Source organism: Neofelis nebulosa, chromosome 8, assembly GCF_028018385.1.
Source record: "Neofelis nebulosa isolate mNeoNeb1 chromosome 8, mNeoNeb1.pri, whole genome shotgun sequence".
NCBI lineage: Eukaryota > Metazoa > Chordata > Mammalia > Carnivora > Felidae > Neofelis > Neofelis nebulosa.
In genome coordinates, this window is record NC_080789.1 from 22858845 (window position 1) to 22873557 (window position 14713).

Genomic DNA, 14713 nt, shown 5'->3' on the forward strand with positions numbered 1-14713 from the left:
TCATGATCTCACAGTTCAAGCTCTGCGTCGGGCTCTGTGCTGACAGCTCGGGGCCTGGAGCCTTCTTCAGATGGAAGCTCTCTGCTCCTCCCCTGTTCACACTCTGTCTCTCAAAAATAAAGATTAAAAAAATTAAAAAGGAAAAAACTTTTTTTAAAGCTCTACATCCAACGTGGGGCTTTAACTCACAACCCTGGGATCAAGAGTTGTATGCTCTACACCATTTGCAACTACATGGATGGAGCTAGAGGGTATTATGCTAAGGGAAATTAGTCAAAGACAAATATGACTTTGCTCATATGAGGACTTAAGATACAAAACAGATAAACATAAGGGAAGGGAAGCAAAATAATATAAAAACAGGGAGGGGGACAAAACATAAGAGACTCTTAAATATGGAGAACAGGCGAACTGGAAGGATTGTGGGGAGGCTGGATGGGCTAAATGGGTTTGGGGCATTAAGGAATCTACTCCTGAAATCATTGTTGCACTATATGCTGATTTGGATGTAAATTTTAAAAACATATTAAAAAAAAAAAAAAAAAAAAAAGAGTTGTATGCTCTACCAAGCCAGCCGGTGTTCAGCGTTAAAGCTTTTAAAAAGGACCTCAGAGCTACCACCTATTTAACTTTATAAGACCCAAAGCAGAGAGTCCAGCAGAGATGCTCCTGAATTCCTGACCTGAGATTTTAAGTCTCAAGCCATTAGATTTCAGCTGATTTGTTACACAGCAATACTAACACACACTGGTGATGCCAGTTATGTGGGTTCAGACTACACCTGTACCTTTTAAGTCTGGCTCACACTGCACCCACAACCCTCTCTCTGCAACATTGGTCAAGTAAGTCTATAATCTTAAACAAAACAAGTGATGACATAGAGAAGTTAACACACAACTCAATGTATCTGGTTCCTAAACTTAGTTCACTCACCTTACAACATGGGTTTGTAGTGAAAACATCTTTCTCCCTCAAGACTCCTTGTAAGTTTTTTTCCTGAGGCCCCATCTATATACTTTACACAAGGGTTGTCAACTCAATCCAAATACTGGAAGCCCCAAGGTAAATTATAATCAGACTTGAAAAATGTTAGATTGGGGGCGCCTGGGTGGCGCAGTTGGTTAAGCGTCCGACTTCAGCCAGGTCACGATCTCGCAGTCCGTGAGTTCGAGCCCCGCGTCAGGCTCTGGGCTGATGGCTCGGAGCCTGGAGCCTGTTTCTGGTTCTGTGTCTCCCTCTCTCTCTGCCCCTCCCCCGTTCATGCTATGTCTCTCTCTGTCCCAAAAATAAATAAAAAACGTTGAAAAAAAAAATTAAAAAAAAAAAAAGAAAAATGTTAGATTGGGCTGTTACACTTCCTAACCAAATATAAGCGGAACCTGAACAGTGGCTTACTTTCTAAGTGTTTTTACAACTACATTTTTTGTAATTTAGAAAGTCAGGTTTGTATGAAGAGAATTGTTACCTCAAGTAGTTTTTGCTTTCACGTGCTTTGGTCCTTTTAAAAACTATCATTTTAGGAGTGCCTGGCTGGCTCAGTCAGTAGAGCATGTGACTCTTGATCTTGCAGTTGTAAATTTGAGCCCCACACTGGGTGTGGGATTAGAGACTACTTCCAAAAAATAAAATCTTGAAATAAAATTACAAAAAATAACTATCATTCTAACAATCAGTCTAATTTAGATTACTTTCTACACCCAATGTAGGGCTCCAACTCACAACCACTCCTCCAACTCCCCACCAGGGACCCCTAGATTTACAAATGAGGATTAGTTGGGGTGCCTGGGTGGCTCAACAGTTAAGCTTCCTAATAACTCTTGATTTTGGCTCAGATCATGATCTCAGTCATGAGACTGAGCTCTGTGACAGACTCAGGGGTTGAGCTTAGAGCCTGCTTAAAATTCTCTCTCCCTCTCCCTTTGCCCCTTGCTCACCTGCACTCTCTCTCCCAAATAAGATAAATAAATAATAAAATAAAATAAAAACAAATGATATTAGCAAACTCATTAGGAGTTATTTTTTTTTAATGTTTATTTTTGATTCAGAGAGAGACAGAGCATGAATGGGGGAGGGGCAGAGAGAGAGGGAGACACAGAATCGGAAGCAGGCTCCAGGCTGAGCCATCAGCCCAGAGCCTGACGCGGGGCTCGAACTCACCAACCGTGAGATCGCGACCTGAGCTGAAGTCGGACGCTCAACCGATTGGGCCACCCAGGCGCCCCAGGAGTTTTTAAAGTATAGTACGTGTTGCAAAAATCTGATTATATGCTGAAATTTACTTCTCAAAATATAACCACAAATATTTATCCATATTTCAATTTAACTACAACTAAATCAAGTTTTTTGAAAATTCAGGTATGTTTCTTAAAAATATAGGAACTCTCTTGTTTGACAAAACTTGAAACACACAACAATTTATGAGTAGGGATCAGAGTACTAAACCAACAGTGGTTAATTTGCATTTTTTTCCTTGAGGTTTTAACACTTAATCCTTTCCATTTTAGCATTAAATCTTTAGAAACTAGTTTTAAAAATAACCATCAAGTCACAGACAAATCATGAATAGCTGGGTTTATTTCAACAGTAAGTTTGAAACTCTCGCCTTAGGCAAGAGTACTACAGTAATTCTATCAGGAATAGACAATTTCCTACACTGTCAAATATATAAAAGTTTCTCTTGCACTTTCCTCAACACTGATCAACAAGCAGATCCAGTCCACATTTGCTTTGATCAATCTACTGAGTTAACCCGAGCTTCTTCTTCAGAGACTCTGGCATCTCAGGTGGAGGAGGGCGAGGGAGCCTGAAGTAGACCTTCACAGAGTCATAGATGAACCACTGTAGTGCAGTCAGAGTGCCAATCATGATGATACGGGCAAAGAGTCCCTTCCATACACCTGGTTGAAACATAACACATGAATGAGAAATGAAATATACCTAAGTGTTACTCTTGGTTTAGAGGAGCAAAACAGAATCCTACCTTTAAATCCAAGTCTCTGGAGGACTTGAGAAGCACTGCTACCTTTCTCTTTATTCAACACAGATACCACAGAATCAGCAGGGTGAGAAACAATTGCACAGAAGACTCCAGCTGAAAAAAGTCAAGATAAATAATCCAGCATGGGATCAATTTAAAAAATTCATTAAGACAACCAACAACCTTTTCCTAATTTTTAGCTATTTAAAAAAAAATGAAATTTAGAGTGAGATTGACAAAAGTTATATGGCAGTCTACCCCATGTAAAGCAATCCTCCAAAAGTCTTTATATTCACATTTTAATCAACACTTTCTTTGTGTTAAAAATGTATTCTTGAGGGGCACCTGGGTGGCTCAGTCAGCTGAACGTCTGACTCTAGATTTCAGCTCAGGTCACGATCTCGTGGTTCCTGAGATCAAGCCACACGTAGGGCTCTGCGCTAGAAGTGTGGAGCCTGCTTGGGATTCTCCCTCTCTCTCTCTGTCCCTCCCCCGCTCACACTCTCTCTCAAAATAATTAAAAAAAAAAAAGTATTCTTGGAAAAACAGACCAAAAACCCAAATGATGAGGGAGTGAAATCAATACATGCCAAAACTTAAGACATGCAAACGAGAAAACAATTCTTTCAGAAGCTAACAAGTATTTATGAATCCTAGAAGGCATTTAAAATGCTATGGGAAGACTTCTTTGGAATATTTTTTTCCTCACAAAAAGAGGCCAATAATGGAAATGATTATTTATTCTTAATTTCATAAACATGCTCTAAATAATTCATACCTATGTAACCTGCCACAAATGTTACAACCAGTTGCTCTGGCTTTGAACATTCACTTCGGGGCTTGGGAACCACAAACTTGTACAATGCTTCAACAGTACGTTCAAAGCACGCAAATTTCATCATGGTGTATGGTATCTGTCTCATCCAGAGAGGAGCAACTCCCTTGTAGAATCTAGGAAATCAGGAGACTTATTTTACTCAGCTGTCTTTATTCACCTAGCAGAGATTTTCATTATTAACAGAAGTGTCCGCACACCAGTCGAGTCCTGATAGCAAAAAAAAATGGCAGCACAATTGCATGTCATTTCTATCAGAACCTAGGACTAACATGCAGGTATATTTATCTCACATGCCAATGACTCAAGCACCTTTGACTATACAACCGAAGAAGTTGCTGGATGTTTCTCTGACTGGAACTACAAGAAACAGAAAGTTTACAAGTAGAACTCAGTTCAAGATTAGCATCCACAAAGGTGGATCTAAGGAAGCATGTTGTGGCCAGACTATATGCCAATTCTTAGCTGGTAAACACAGATAACAATTCTAACAAGCTCTTCCCAGAAGTTAACAGTTAATGTCAAATATCGAGTTATCTGCAGACTGACCAGTTCTTTCTTAAGAAAAACCTGTAATTCAGGGCTCATGCTATGTATCAACTTGTCCTTGCCCCTGTTACGTTCTACTTAAAGGAGAAACAGACATTAAATAACATAATAGTTAAAAAAAAAAGTTTGGTAGGTTTATTGCTAACAAAAGCACTTCCCTTCTTATACTATAACTTTAGACAAATGTTTACTTACGCTTTTAAACCTTCTTCTTTATACATTTTGGGAGCTGCATCCCTCAAAGTGTTGGCATAACCTGGTTGGGTTTGAATTCGAACCTTAGCAGCTTCCATAGGAGCCAGGGCAATGTCAGCAAAGAATTCAGCACTGGCAGAGGCAGCCAAATACAGTGATGTGCGCCAGAGATAGGCATTCTCCTAATTGAAAAGCGTAAGAAGGAACATGTACTGCTGCTGCATTGGCTGTTTTCAATTAAGGGACAATTCAAGGAAATAGTTACATTTCAGGATGAGACTGAAAGTTTATAATCTCTCATAACCTTATCAACCATAGTACAATGTGAATTATTCTTTGAACATCTAGGTGCCAACATCTAGTTGGCCCTTGAACTACACAATGAATCCGAGACCTCTTTAAAAAACTCAAAATCCAACTTACTTGGGAATGAGCACAGTAGAATAAAAACAGCACTGAAATTTTAAAAAATGTATTTTTTCTCATTCGGTCTCTCCTGATTTAAAGCATGTTGCTTACCCTTTTTGAGACCATTTCTTCAGTTCTAAAATAAGGTGAGCAAGACAAAAAAAAAACCAAACAAAAAGATCCTTTTCGGTCTTAAACTTTAAGTTAAAGCTTAGGACTTCAATTTCAAAGTTAAATTACATACCTCTCCAAGCATGTTGCTATACAAGACTTTGAAAACTTCATAAAAGCCAAACTTGCAGAGCCCCTGCATAGAGTAGCCAATGAAAGTCGGAGCCCATCCTTTAGCCAAACCACGAACACCATCCTCTTTCAGTGTAACTGAGAATCCATTAAATATGCCCTTGTACTTTTGGGGGTCCACCTTTATTTAAAACAAGAAGAAAAAAATTAATTTAACCAAAGAGCTATCGCTTCTCATAAATATTAAATTTTGCTATTATTAGTCTTTCCTTTTGGTTCTGTAATAAACTTCAGTAACTACACAAAAGATAGGTAAATACAAGTTCACTGCATATCAACTGAATATCTAGAATTATCTTTGTAAATGTAACTTTATACATTAAGGTCTTTCAGTCAGAATTAATTTGGAGGGTTACTTAAGATGGTAAAATTCCTAGAAACATACATAAAACTGACTCAGATTTTTCACCATCCAACTCTACCACTTTAAAAAATTTAGTTTTAAAGCTACTGCCTAGGTAATAAGTCTATATCCCTAATGTATGTTAGCCTGTTAAGCAGTTTATACTACGAAGTTTTATGAAGTCAAGACAAATTTAAAAAATACAAGCTGAGAAGGTACATGGACATAATGAGAATTTATCTTTTGACTTAAGAAATTAAATTCACTTCAACAGACGTGTGTAAGTTTCAGCAAAGGTATATTTCATATCCATTCTATTAACTAATGGGAAAAGAAAAAAAAAATCTTATTTCACTATATCTGCCAGTACTAAAATGGCTGCTATACATCACCTTCCTGCCTGCTAACATTATTTCACTTTCCTTTACTTCACCTTCCTCTCTCTTTTAGGTAAGTGGACTTCTAATCCTGTTTGGGACAAATAAATTTTTGACGTTTGATTATTTTTTTTCAATAATCCTAATTTAAAATATTCTAATTGCAAAAAACTTTTATGTAAATATACAAGAAGCTATGCCTACATAATTTTAACACTAAAATAATGAGTATTTTTTTAATGTACATAATGTTCTGCCCTGATCTTATCAGTAAACAGGGACATGAAGTTACTTCAAAAATACACAAATGATTACCCACTCTGTCATGTAACTGCTTATAAAATGACAATTTGGGAGCATAAAGAACCGGCAGGCCTTGAAGAGGAACTCTAGTCAAAACAGCCCAGCAGCAAAAAAAAAAAAAAAAAAAAAAAAAAAAAAAAAAAAAAAAACATTTATAGCCAGGGTTTGGGATCCAAAAATCTGCCTACAATTTTATTTTTCTTTTTTTTTTTTTTTTAATTTTTTTTTTTCAACATTTTTAATTTATTTTTGAGACAGAGAGAGACAGAGCATGAACGGGGGAGGGGCAGAGAGAGAGGGAGACACAGAATCGGAAACAGGCTCCAGGCTCCGAGCCATCAGCCCAGAGCCTGATGCGGGGCTCGAACTCACGGACCGCGAGATCGTGACCTGGCTGAAGTCGGACGCTTAACCAACTGCGCCACCCAGGCGCCCGACAATTTTATTTTTCAAAGAGAGGCATTCCAGGGCATCTAGCTGGCTCAGCCTATGGAGGATGCAACTAACTCTTCATTGCAGAGTTAAGTTTGAGCCTCATGTTGGAGGTTACTTAAAAATAAAATCTTGAGGCACACCTGGGTGGCTCAGTTAAGTGTCTGACTCTTGGTTTTGGCTCAGGTCATGATCTCATAGTTTCACAGGTTCAAGCCTCACATCGGTTTCTGTGCTGGCAGTGGAGCCTGCTTGGGATTCTCTCTCCCTCCTCTGCCCCCCACCCCCTGACTCAGTCTCTGTCACTCTCAAAAAATAAACAAAACAAAACAAACAAAACCAATTAAAATAAAGATCACGAGTTAAGAAAATTTGGGTTTGGTTTCCTGAAGTTTCTAGCAGTTGTAATGTCTTCAAATTTGTGAAGCTCTTTAAAAGTATTTGCAATTAAATCACACATGGAAGATACATTCAATGTTGCCGTCACAATACAAACCTGCATACGGCATTTCACTAAATCCAGAGGAACGACAGCAGTGTGTGTCAGACCACAACTTAAGACCCCACCAAAGCCACACAGTGCATAAAACTTCATGGAGCCATATTCGCAACTGTACTCTGTAGTAAGACAAGACACACCATGCATTTCAATATAAAACTCATGTTACTGGTTATCAACTTACCTCCTGGACAGTTAGGTTTCCACGCAGCTTGTTAGATGCTTACGTTTTACAACTTAAATGCCATGCTTCAAAAATACACTTTTAGTCCAGCATGCAAAACAAACCTGCATTCTGCATTTAACCAGATCTAGAGGAACCAATGCTGTATGTGTTGTGCCACAGCTAATAATTCCTCCAAGTCCACAAAGGATAAAGAATCTGCCAGATCCATAGTCACAGCTATACTGCTCTGTTTGGTTGAAAAAAAAATCAGGTAAATATTTCTTCAGAGATGACTAAGGCCATGGGAATAAAGAGAACTAAGATTCCCTGGGAGATAATGCTATCACAACTGAACAACTTTGGCCACTGTTTACAATTAAGTTGAAAGATAATTTTCCACCTAGTTTAACAAGACATTTACTACCAAAATCAAAGAATCATTTAGATTATGAAGGTACTATGAGACATTACCTATTACCTATTTTGCCATACTAAATGTTTCCTACAACATTAATAGCTCTTCCAATTAAAATTAAACTTCAAGTTATTAAGTGCTAATAAAAACACACTTCAGAGTACAAACTCAGAGCACTGGACAAGTAAAAAGCTTGCAAACTTCTAAGTATACCTCAGCCACTAACCAATACTATCTCCACCTATGGATTCATGTAAGTATAAAACGAAACAAATTCCTGCAGTAAAATACATTTACTACTACGCAACAGTATAAGGACTTTTTTATCCACACCAAAGACATAACAAAACACATAAAGGATTTAAAAAGTTTAGATTTTACAGGCACACGATATAGATAACATCTACAGGACTCCTATAATTTGGTGTTTGGATTTCTCTGTACATTACACTCCGCTGGGATTCAAAACACACAATTAAACTAAAGTTGAGTCTAACCAAAAAGAATCCGGAGAGATAAGACTAAAGGGATCCCTACCAATTACTATGGCCTTTTAATAGCCTATCTGGGGCTGCTGTCCCCTCCTCTACCAATTACATTAAAACAAGAGACCCAATTATCTCTTACACCTTGGGTCAAGGAATATTAGACTTTGGGAATACTTATGAGAGGAAGGAGTATTTTTAATAACCAAAGTCAAATCAAGTAACAGACAATACAATTAGAAAGAACTGCAGGTGGCCTGCAGCTACGAAGGGGAGTTCACCCAATACTTAGCCCGCTGACCGGGCAGGTTACTGAGGAGAAGATAAGACGCTAGTGACGGCCTCTATAGCTTTACTTTCTCGAGGACGTGGAGGTCACAGACGGAACTGTGCCTAGGCCGTTCCACGCCCTTGAGAGAGGGCCAAGGATCCGACACACGGCCTTAGGGCGGAAAGGGGTGACATCCTAGGGCAAGCAACTGGGCGCCGTCCTGTGGTGCAGAAAACCAAGTGTGTCCTTCTCTGTCCTCTAGGCCACTAAAGCCGAATGAGCCACGAGGAACATAACGACCGAATCGGGCTAGGGTCTAAACTCACCTTCCACAGCGGCTGCTGCCAGATTGCGGGAGCGGCGGGGCGGACCTGGAGGCCCCGCGGGGCTGCTGCGGGGGCCCGCGAGGCCATCGTGTACCAGCTGCAAGTGGGGCGCGTTGAAGGGGTTTGCCCGCGCCAGATGCGCCACAGACGAGAACATCTTCCTAAGGGAACAGGGAGCAGCGGTCAGAAGAAAGGCAAAGAGACCCGTCAGACCGCCAAAGTCACCGGCACCCTAGGACCCCGACACGGGCCTTCCTTCTGCCCGCCTCCGCGCCCTTGAGGAGGTCATGGCGGCCTCCACAAGGGAGGAGGTCGACCAGGCCTGCAGTCTAAGCAGCTCCCCACAGGGATTCCATTCCCCGCACCCACTGGGGGGTAGACCCGGCACACTCACTTTCTAAGATGGCGAACACACAACCGCTCCTTCGGAAAGGCTGCGGCTCACAGAGGCCGAACGTCCTCCTGGCCCTTAGATCTGTGCCCTTCGCGCGTCGTCAGCGTGACGCACGTTACGCGTCACTACAGCTGGGGCACCCATTGGCGGAGAAGAGCGCCGGTGCCGTGGCGTCATCACGTTCACCTAGCAACCGTATCCCCGCCCCCGCCTGCCCCGGCACTTCCGGCCCGGCTTCTGCGCCGGAGGGTTCGTTCTGCGCAGGCGCACATTCCGGGGCCGGATTTTTGAGTGGTGTGCGGTAGTGCTCGGTGACCTCCTGTTTTTGTCTGCCTTCACCTTCAAGAGTCTTTCTTTGACGCAGGAATTCCAGACTTTTACATTTAGATGAGTCCCAGGGTGGTGGTAGTCATTTAAACAAACAGAGGAAAAAAAACCCTGAATGCTTGATGATCCATTATTTCGGTGTTGCTGTTAGAATGTTACTGCAGTATTTTGTGTTAACAACGTCTGCCATTAAGGTACTTTTTTTTTAAGTTCCGTACATTGACATTACACATAGACATGTCTGCATTTTCCAATAGACTACAGGAAAGTATTTCAAAAGAAAATGTGCAACAAGAGCTCTTTAGACAAGACAGCTTGGGGGTTCATCACAATAGTTTATATGACATATTAAAACATTCAATAAATACATTTTAACACTACTTGATAAACCAGATTGAAAGTGATTGGCAGAAGATTTGTTCAATAAATTTAGAAAACCATCATTAGACTCAGTTAACTGGGGGAGTTTAGTAGTTTAAACTCCTGTTAGAATTCTGGCTCTGACCTTGTCCTGGCTCTTGATAAAGTAACTTTGGGAATTCACTTGATCTCTATAAACCTGTTTCTTTAAAAAAAAAAAAAAAAATTTTTTTTTTCAACGTTTACTTATTTTTGAGAGACAGACAGAGACAACACATAAGGAGGGGAGGGCCAGAGAGAGAGGGAGACACAGAATCCAAAGCAGGCTCCAGTCTCTAAGCTGTCAGCACAGAGCCCAACGCAGGGCTTGAACCCACAAACCATGAGATCATGACCCAGGCTGAAGTCAGACATTTAACTGTCTGAGCCACCCAGGCACCCCTGAACTTGCTTCTTCAAAGTAGCATGGAAGCAGGGAGCAGCCCCATCGGCTTGTACCGTTGTACAGAGCCTGTGCTTGATTTAATGCTCTGTTGTCACCATTTTGGAATTCTTAATAATTTGTGAACAAGAGGCCTTCATTTTGCACTGAAATTACAAATTGCAAATTACCTGGTCCTGGGATGAGAGTAACATCCATCTTGCAGAGATTATGAGAACTCAATGAGACAATGTCTAAATATGGGGATTTTAGCCAAGAAGCAGAGCTGGTGAAGGGGTCACTGGATGGTAAGTTACTAAGAAGGTAGGGGAAATCTTGCTAAATTGACCTAACAGGATTCTTACTGAAGGCAGGCCAAGATAATCAGATATTACTTGGGGGATGATGAATTTGATAAGGTATTGAGGGTGATCAGATATCATGCCTAGGTGGGGTGCCTGGCTGGCTCAGTTGATGGAGCATGTGACTCTTGATCTCAGGGTTGTAAGTTCATTCCCCATATAGAGTGTAGAGATTACTAAAAGAATAAGTAAATTAAATAGATAACAAGGTTGGGAGATTTTTTGCTAACCTAAGTTACTAAAGTGACAATTCTTTTTTTCCCCCCATTTTATTTATTTATTTATTTATTTATTTATTTATTTATTTATTCTTCATCATGGTAAGTGTTCTCTTTTAAACCCCATCCCTATTTCACCCATCCCCACACACACCTCCCCTCTGGTAACCATCAGTTTGTTCTCTGATGTTAAGAGTCTATTTCTTGGTTGTCCCTCTCTCTCTCTCTCTCTCTTTTTCCTTTGCTGATTTGTTTTGTTTCTTAAATTCCACATATGAGTGAAATCCTATGGTATTTGTCTTTCTCTGACTTATTTTGCTTAGCATTATACTCTCCAGCTCCACCCATGTTGTTGCAAATGGAAAGATTTCATTCTTTTTGACAGAATTCTTGCTATAGGTGGGCTCTTGGAGGACATGTCCAAGGACGGTCCTAATTGAGAAGGAAGCTCAGAGGAGCCTAACTAAGGTCTGGTCAAGGAGAGAATCTTTGTCAACACTTTCCTATTCAGGGAGCACCTGGCTGACTCAGTTGGTAGAGCATGTGACTCTTGATGTCAGAATCATGAGTTTGAACCCCACCTTGTGCAAGGAGCCTGCTTATAAAAGAATAATAATTTAAAAAAAACAAAAAAAAAACCTTTCCTATTCAGTGTACCAAGTCTGGCATTTTAATTTCATTTAATATGAGCTACCAGTGAATTTAAATTTCAGCTAAACTGTCAAAGTCCCTCTCAGCCATTTGAGCTAAAACGATGGACTGAGACACTGTTTACTGTACCCATATCAGTAAGTTTGGCTTGGTCTGGGTGCCTGGGTGGCTCAGTCGGTTCAGCGTCTGACTTCGGCTCAGGCCATGACCTCACAGTTCATGAGTTTGAGCCCCACATTGGGCTCATTGCTGTCAGCCCGGAGCCCGCTTTCTATCCTCTGACCCCCTCTCTCTGTTCCTCCCCCACTTGCGATCTCTCTCAAAAATAAATAAACATTTAAAAAATAAAGTGGGCTTTATTTACCATTATATTCATTCTGTTCCATTTTAGTTATCACTACTTATAAAATTGTCTCCAAATTTAAGAGCATAAAACAATAAACAATTATTATCTCACATTTTCTGAGGGTCAGGAATCTGGGAGAGGCTCAACTGGATGGCCTGGCTCAGGGTGTGTCCTGGGTTCGCTGTCAAGTGTTGGTTGGGACTGTGGTCTCTAGGGCTGGAAGACGTGATTCCAAGCCCCCTAACTTGGCCATTGGCAGGACACTCCAGTTCTTTGTCAAATGGACCTCTCCATAGAGCTGCTTATGTCATGGCTCCCCCAGAGTGAGTAATTCAAGGAAGACAGATAGCAACCAAGAGAGAAGCTGCAGTGACCTTTATAACCTAATCTCAGAAATGACACACCAGCACTTCTGTGTTTTATTGATCACAGACCAATCCAGATACAATGTGGTAGTGTGGTAGGCATCTTTGGGCCATCCTGGAGGGTGACTACCATGCAGCCAACCCAGCATTCTTTGTCTCCATCCCCATACATGTTGCCCAGGTTTCTGTCAATATAAATTTTACATACTATTTATCTTCTAGGATCCCCTGCAATGGGTATAAAAGCTGTGAGAGGTGCTGATAATAAGTCTTGAGGAGGATCAGCAGACCCTACAAGGCAACTAACTACCTCAGGATGGGTCATTACAGATTTTACAGGTAAGGAGAGACTAAACTCCTCAAGCAAAGGAGGAAGGGCTGTTAATGGCAAAAGAGGTCAGCAAATTTAGAAGTTCACGATATTAGTGTCATCAATCTGCCCATAGGTGCCCATTACCATTCCAGTATTCAGGCTCCCACTGCTGCTCAAAAACAAAAAAACTAATTTTAACATGAGACCTTCAAGATTGGAAATTCAGTTGTAAATCAGGAATAGATTTTGGATTTGGTAAGATTTCTGATCCTTCACTAGAACTGAACATTTAAAGCCCTAAGCTCATCATTTCTTTTCCCGCAGTTATCCAACATAATTAGGATAAACCAACCAACTCCATTGTATTTCTTATTTTTGTTTAAAAATTTATAGAAGCATCTACATGGTTATCCAAAGCCTTGCCTTATTTAGGCACTTGATTACATTTGTCCATCACCATAGGTGATGATTTAAGAAACTGTTTTTCGTAATGAATCCCATGCACAACCAGTGTCACCTTTATCATTGACAACTGGTCATCAGAGCCTTTAAATCCAATCAGATCAGATAACCCAGAACAAATTCATAGAACCCATTTTGAAGGTTTAGTTTTTCTGGAATTACTTCCAATACCATTGTCTGTATCGGAGTTTGACTAGAGAGGCATAATCACTATGAGTCATATGAAATAAGGTTTATTTTAGGGACTAGGTCTTTAAAATTGTGGGAGCTGGAGAAGAAGTTTCCTCAGTGTCTGGGGTTTCATCTGAAATTGCAATAAATCGATAGAGCATACAATCAGGCAGGAAAGCTGGACATGAAGTGAGGATGAGCAGGGACAAACTGGAACCCACAAAGACAAACTGGATCTCAAGAGGATAAACTAGACCATGCATCTGTTTCTTACTACCTACAATGTCAAAAATGCAGGTACCTGCAGGAGCCATGCTGCAAGTGCTCATAGGAGCCAAGGTGCTGCACATGCATCTGGGCCAGGGCTCAGAGAAACTGAAGAAGGTCCTGGAGTTGCTGAAAGAGTTCCTCACTTGGCCACTGCTCCACTCCCAGGTAAGCCAGCAGATCAACATCTGTGTGCGTGGGCTGCTGTAGCGCCTCACATCTTACGCTGACCTTGAGAGCGTAAGTGCTTCACTTCTGCCTTTGAAATCCTGCACAGATTTCCCTTGTGGCCAATTCTAACACAGAACCATATTTGAGAGATAAACAGAATTGGAGATGCTAGAGAAATAGGACATTCAAATAGAACTTTCCAACAGGCGCTTGTAAACTTACTAGAGGTTAACACTTATCGATTTGAGGATCATCCCTGCATGGGCAAATCACAGAAAATCCTTACATAATTCCTACCACAGCCATCTAATAGAGGGATATAATAAATTATGCAAGGTAGACTGAAGTTCGTTTTCCTAAAAAAGGGAAAAAACAACAAGTAATATCCTCAAGCACCTTAGATACTGTCTTTTTTATTAGAAAAATTTTTTAATTTTTTAATGTTTATTTATTTTTGAGAGACAGAGACAGAGCACGAGCAGGGGAGGGGCAGATAGAAAGGGAGACACAGAATCTGAAGCAGGCTCCAGGCTCTGAGCTGTCAGCACAGAGCCCAACACAGGGCTCAAACTCACGAACCCCGAGATCATTACCTGAGTCAAAGTCAGACGCTTAATTGACTGAGCCACCCACGTGCTCCTGATTAGAAATCTTGTTTGTTTATTTTCATGTCTCCATAAAGAGAATAGGGAGAAATTTATCTTTTTCTATCTGAAATAAGATAAAATGGACTTCACAATGGGGCTGTAATTTCCATTCTGAAAAGTTTTAAAAGTTCCAATGATCACCATCCTTCTTTGGAAGGGTATCCTAGGTTGAGCCTAGAGTACCGTGGTGTAAGACTGGGGGCTATCCCTTTACCAAAGTACATCCCAAGAGTACAAACTGTGCCCTGAGCTCTGGCGCCCAGGTAAAGACACTTGAAGTTACCCATCTTGGTGCAGGGGAATGAAAACTGTGGCAGTTCTATCTGCATATTCAGGGATATTGTATTTTATAGG

The 14713-nt window shown here is 40.7% G+C and overlaps 1 protein-coding gene, 1 long non-coding RNA gene and 1 other non-coding gene across 4 annotated transcripts; 1 reads left to right on the forward strand and 2 right to left on the reverse strand.

Moving 5' to 3' along the window:
* Nucleotides 1-2556: 2556 nt before the first annotated feature.
* Nucleotides 2557-9422, reverse strand: SLC25A3 (solute carrier family 25 member 3). 2 transcript variants are annotated; one of them, XM_058741695.1, is made up of 8 exons: nt 9279-9422; nt 8885-9045; nt 7219-7340; nt 5209-5388; nt 4557-4738; nt 3756-3928; nt 2981-3091; nt 2557-2897 (listed from the first exon to the last, which is right to left on the reverse strand). In XM_058741695.1, the coding sequence occupies exons 2-8, from the start codon at nt 9039-9041 to the stop codon at nt 2737-2739; spliced, it is 1086 nt and encodes a 361-aa protein (XP_058597678.1). In that variant the 5' UTR covers nt 9042-9045; nt 9279-9422; the 3' UTR covers nt 2557-2736. The 2 variants fall into 2 exon arrangements, with proteins under 2 accessions (XP_058597678.1, XP_058597677.1); XM_058741694.1 differs by lacking the exon at nt 7219-7340 and adding an exon at nt 7510-7634.
* LOC131484200 (small nucleolar RNA SNORA53) lies at nt 4000-4250 on the reverse strand. Its single transcript, XR_009248101.1, has one exon. It is a non-coding gene; the product is annotated as a small nucleolar RNA SNORA53 (small nucleolar RNA).
* Nucleotides 9423-9516: 94 nt separating the features above from the next.
* On the forward strand, nt 9517-13703 carry LOC131519039 (uncharacterized). The gene is made up of 3 exons (XR_009265418.1): nt 9517-9799; nt 12551-12667; nt 13572-13703. It is a non-coding gene; the product is annotated as an uncharacterized LOC131519039 (long non-coding RNA).
* The last annotated feature ends 1010 nt before the right edge of the window (nt 13704-14713 follow it).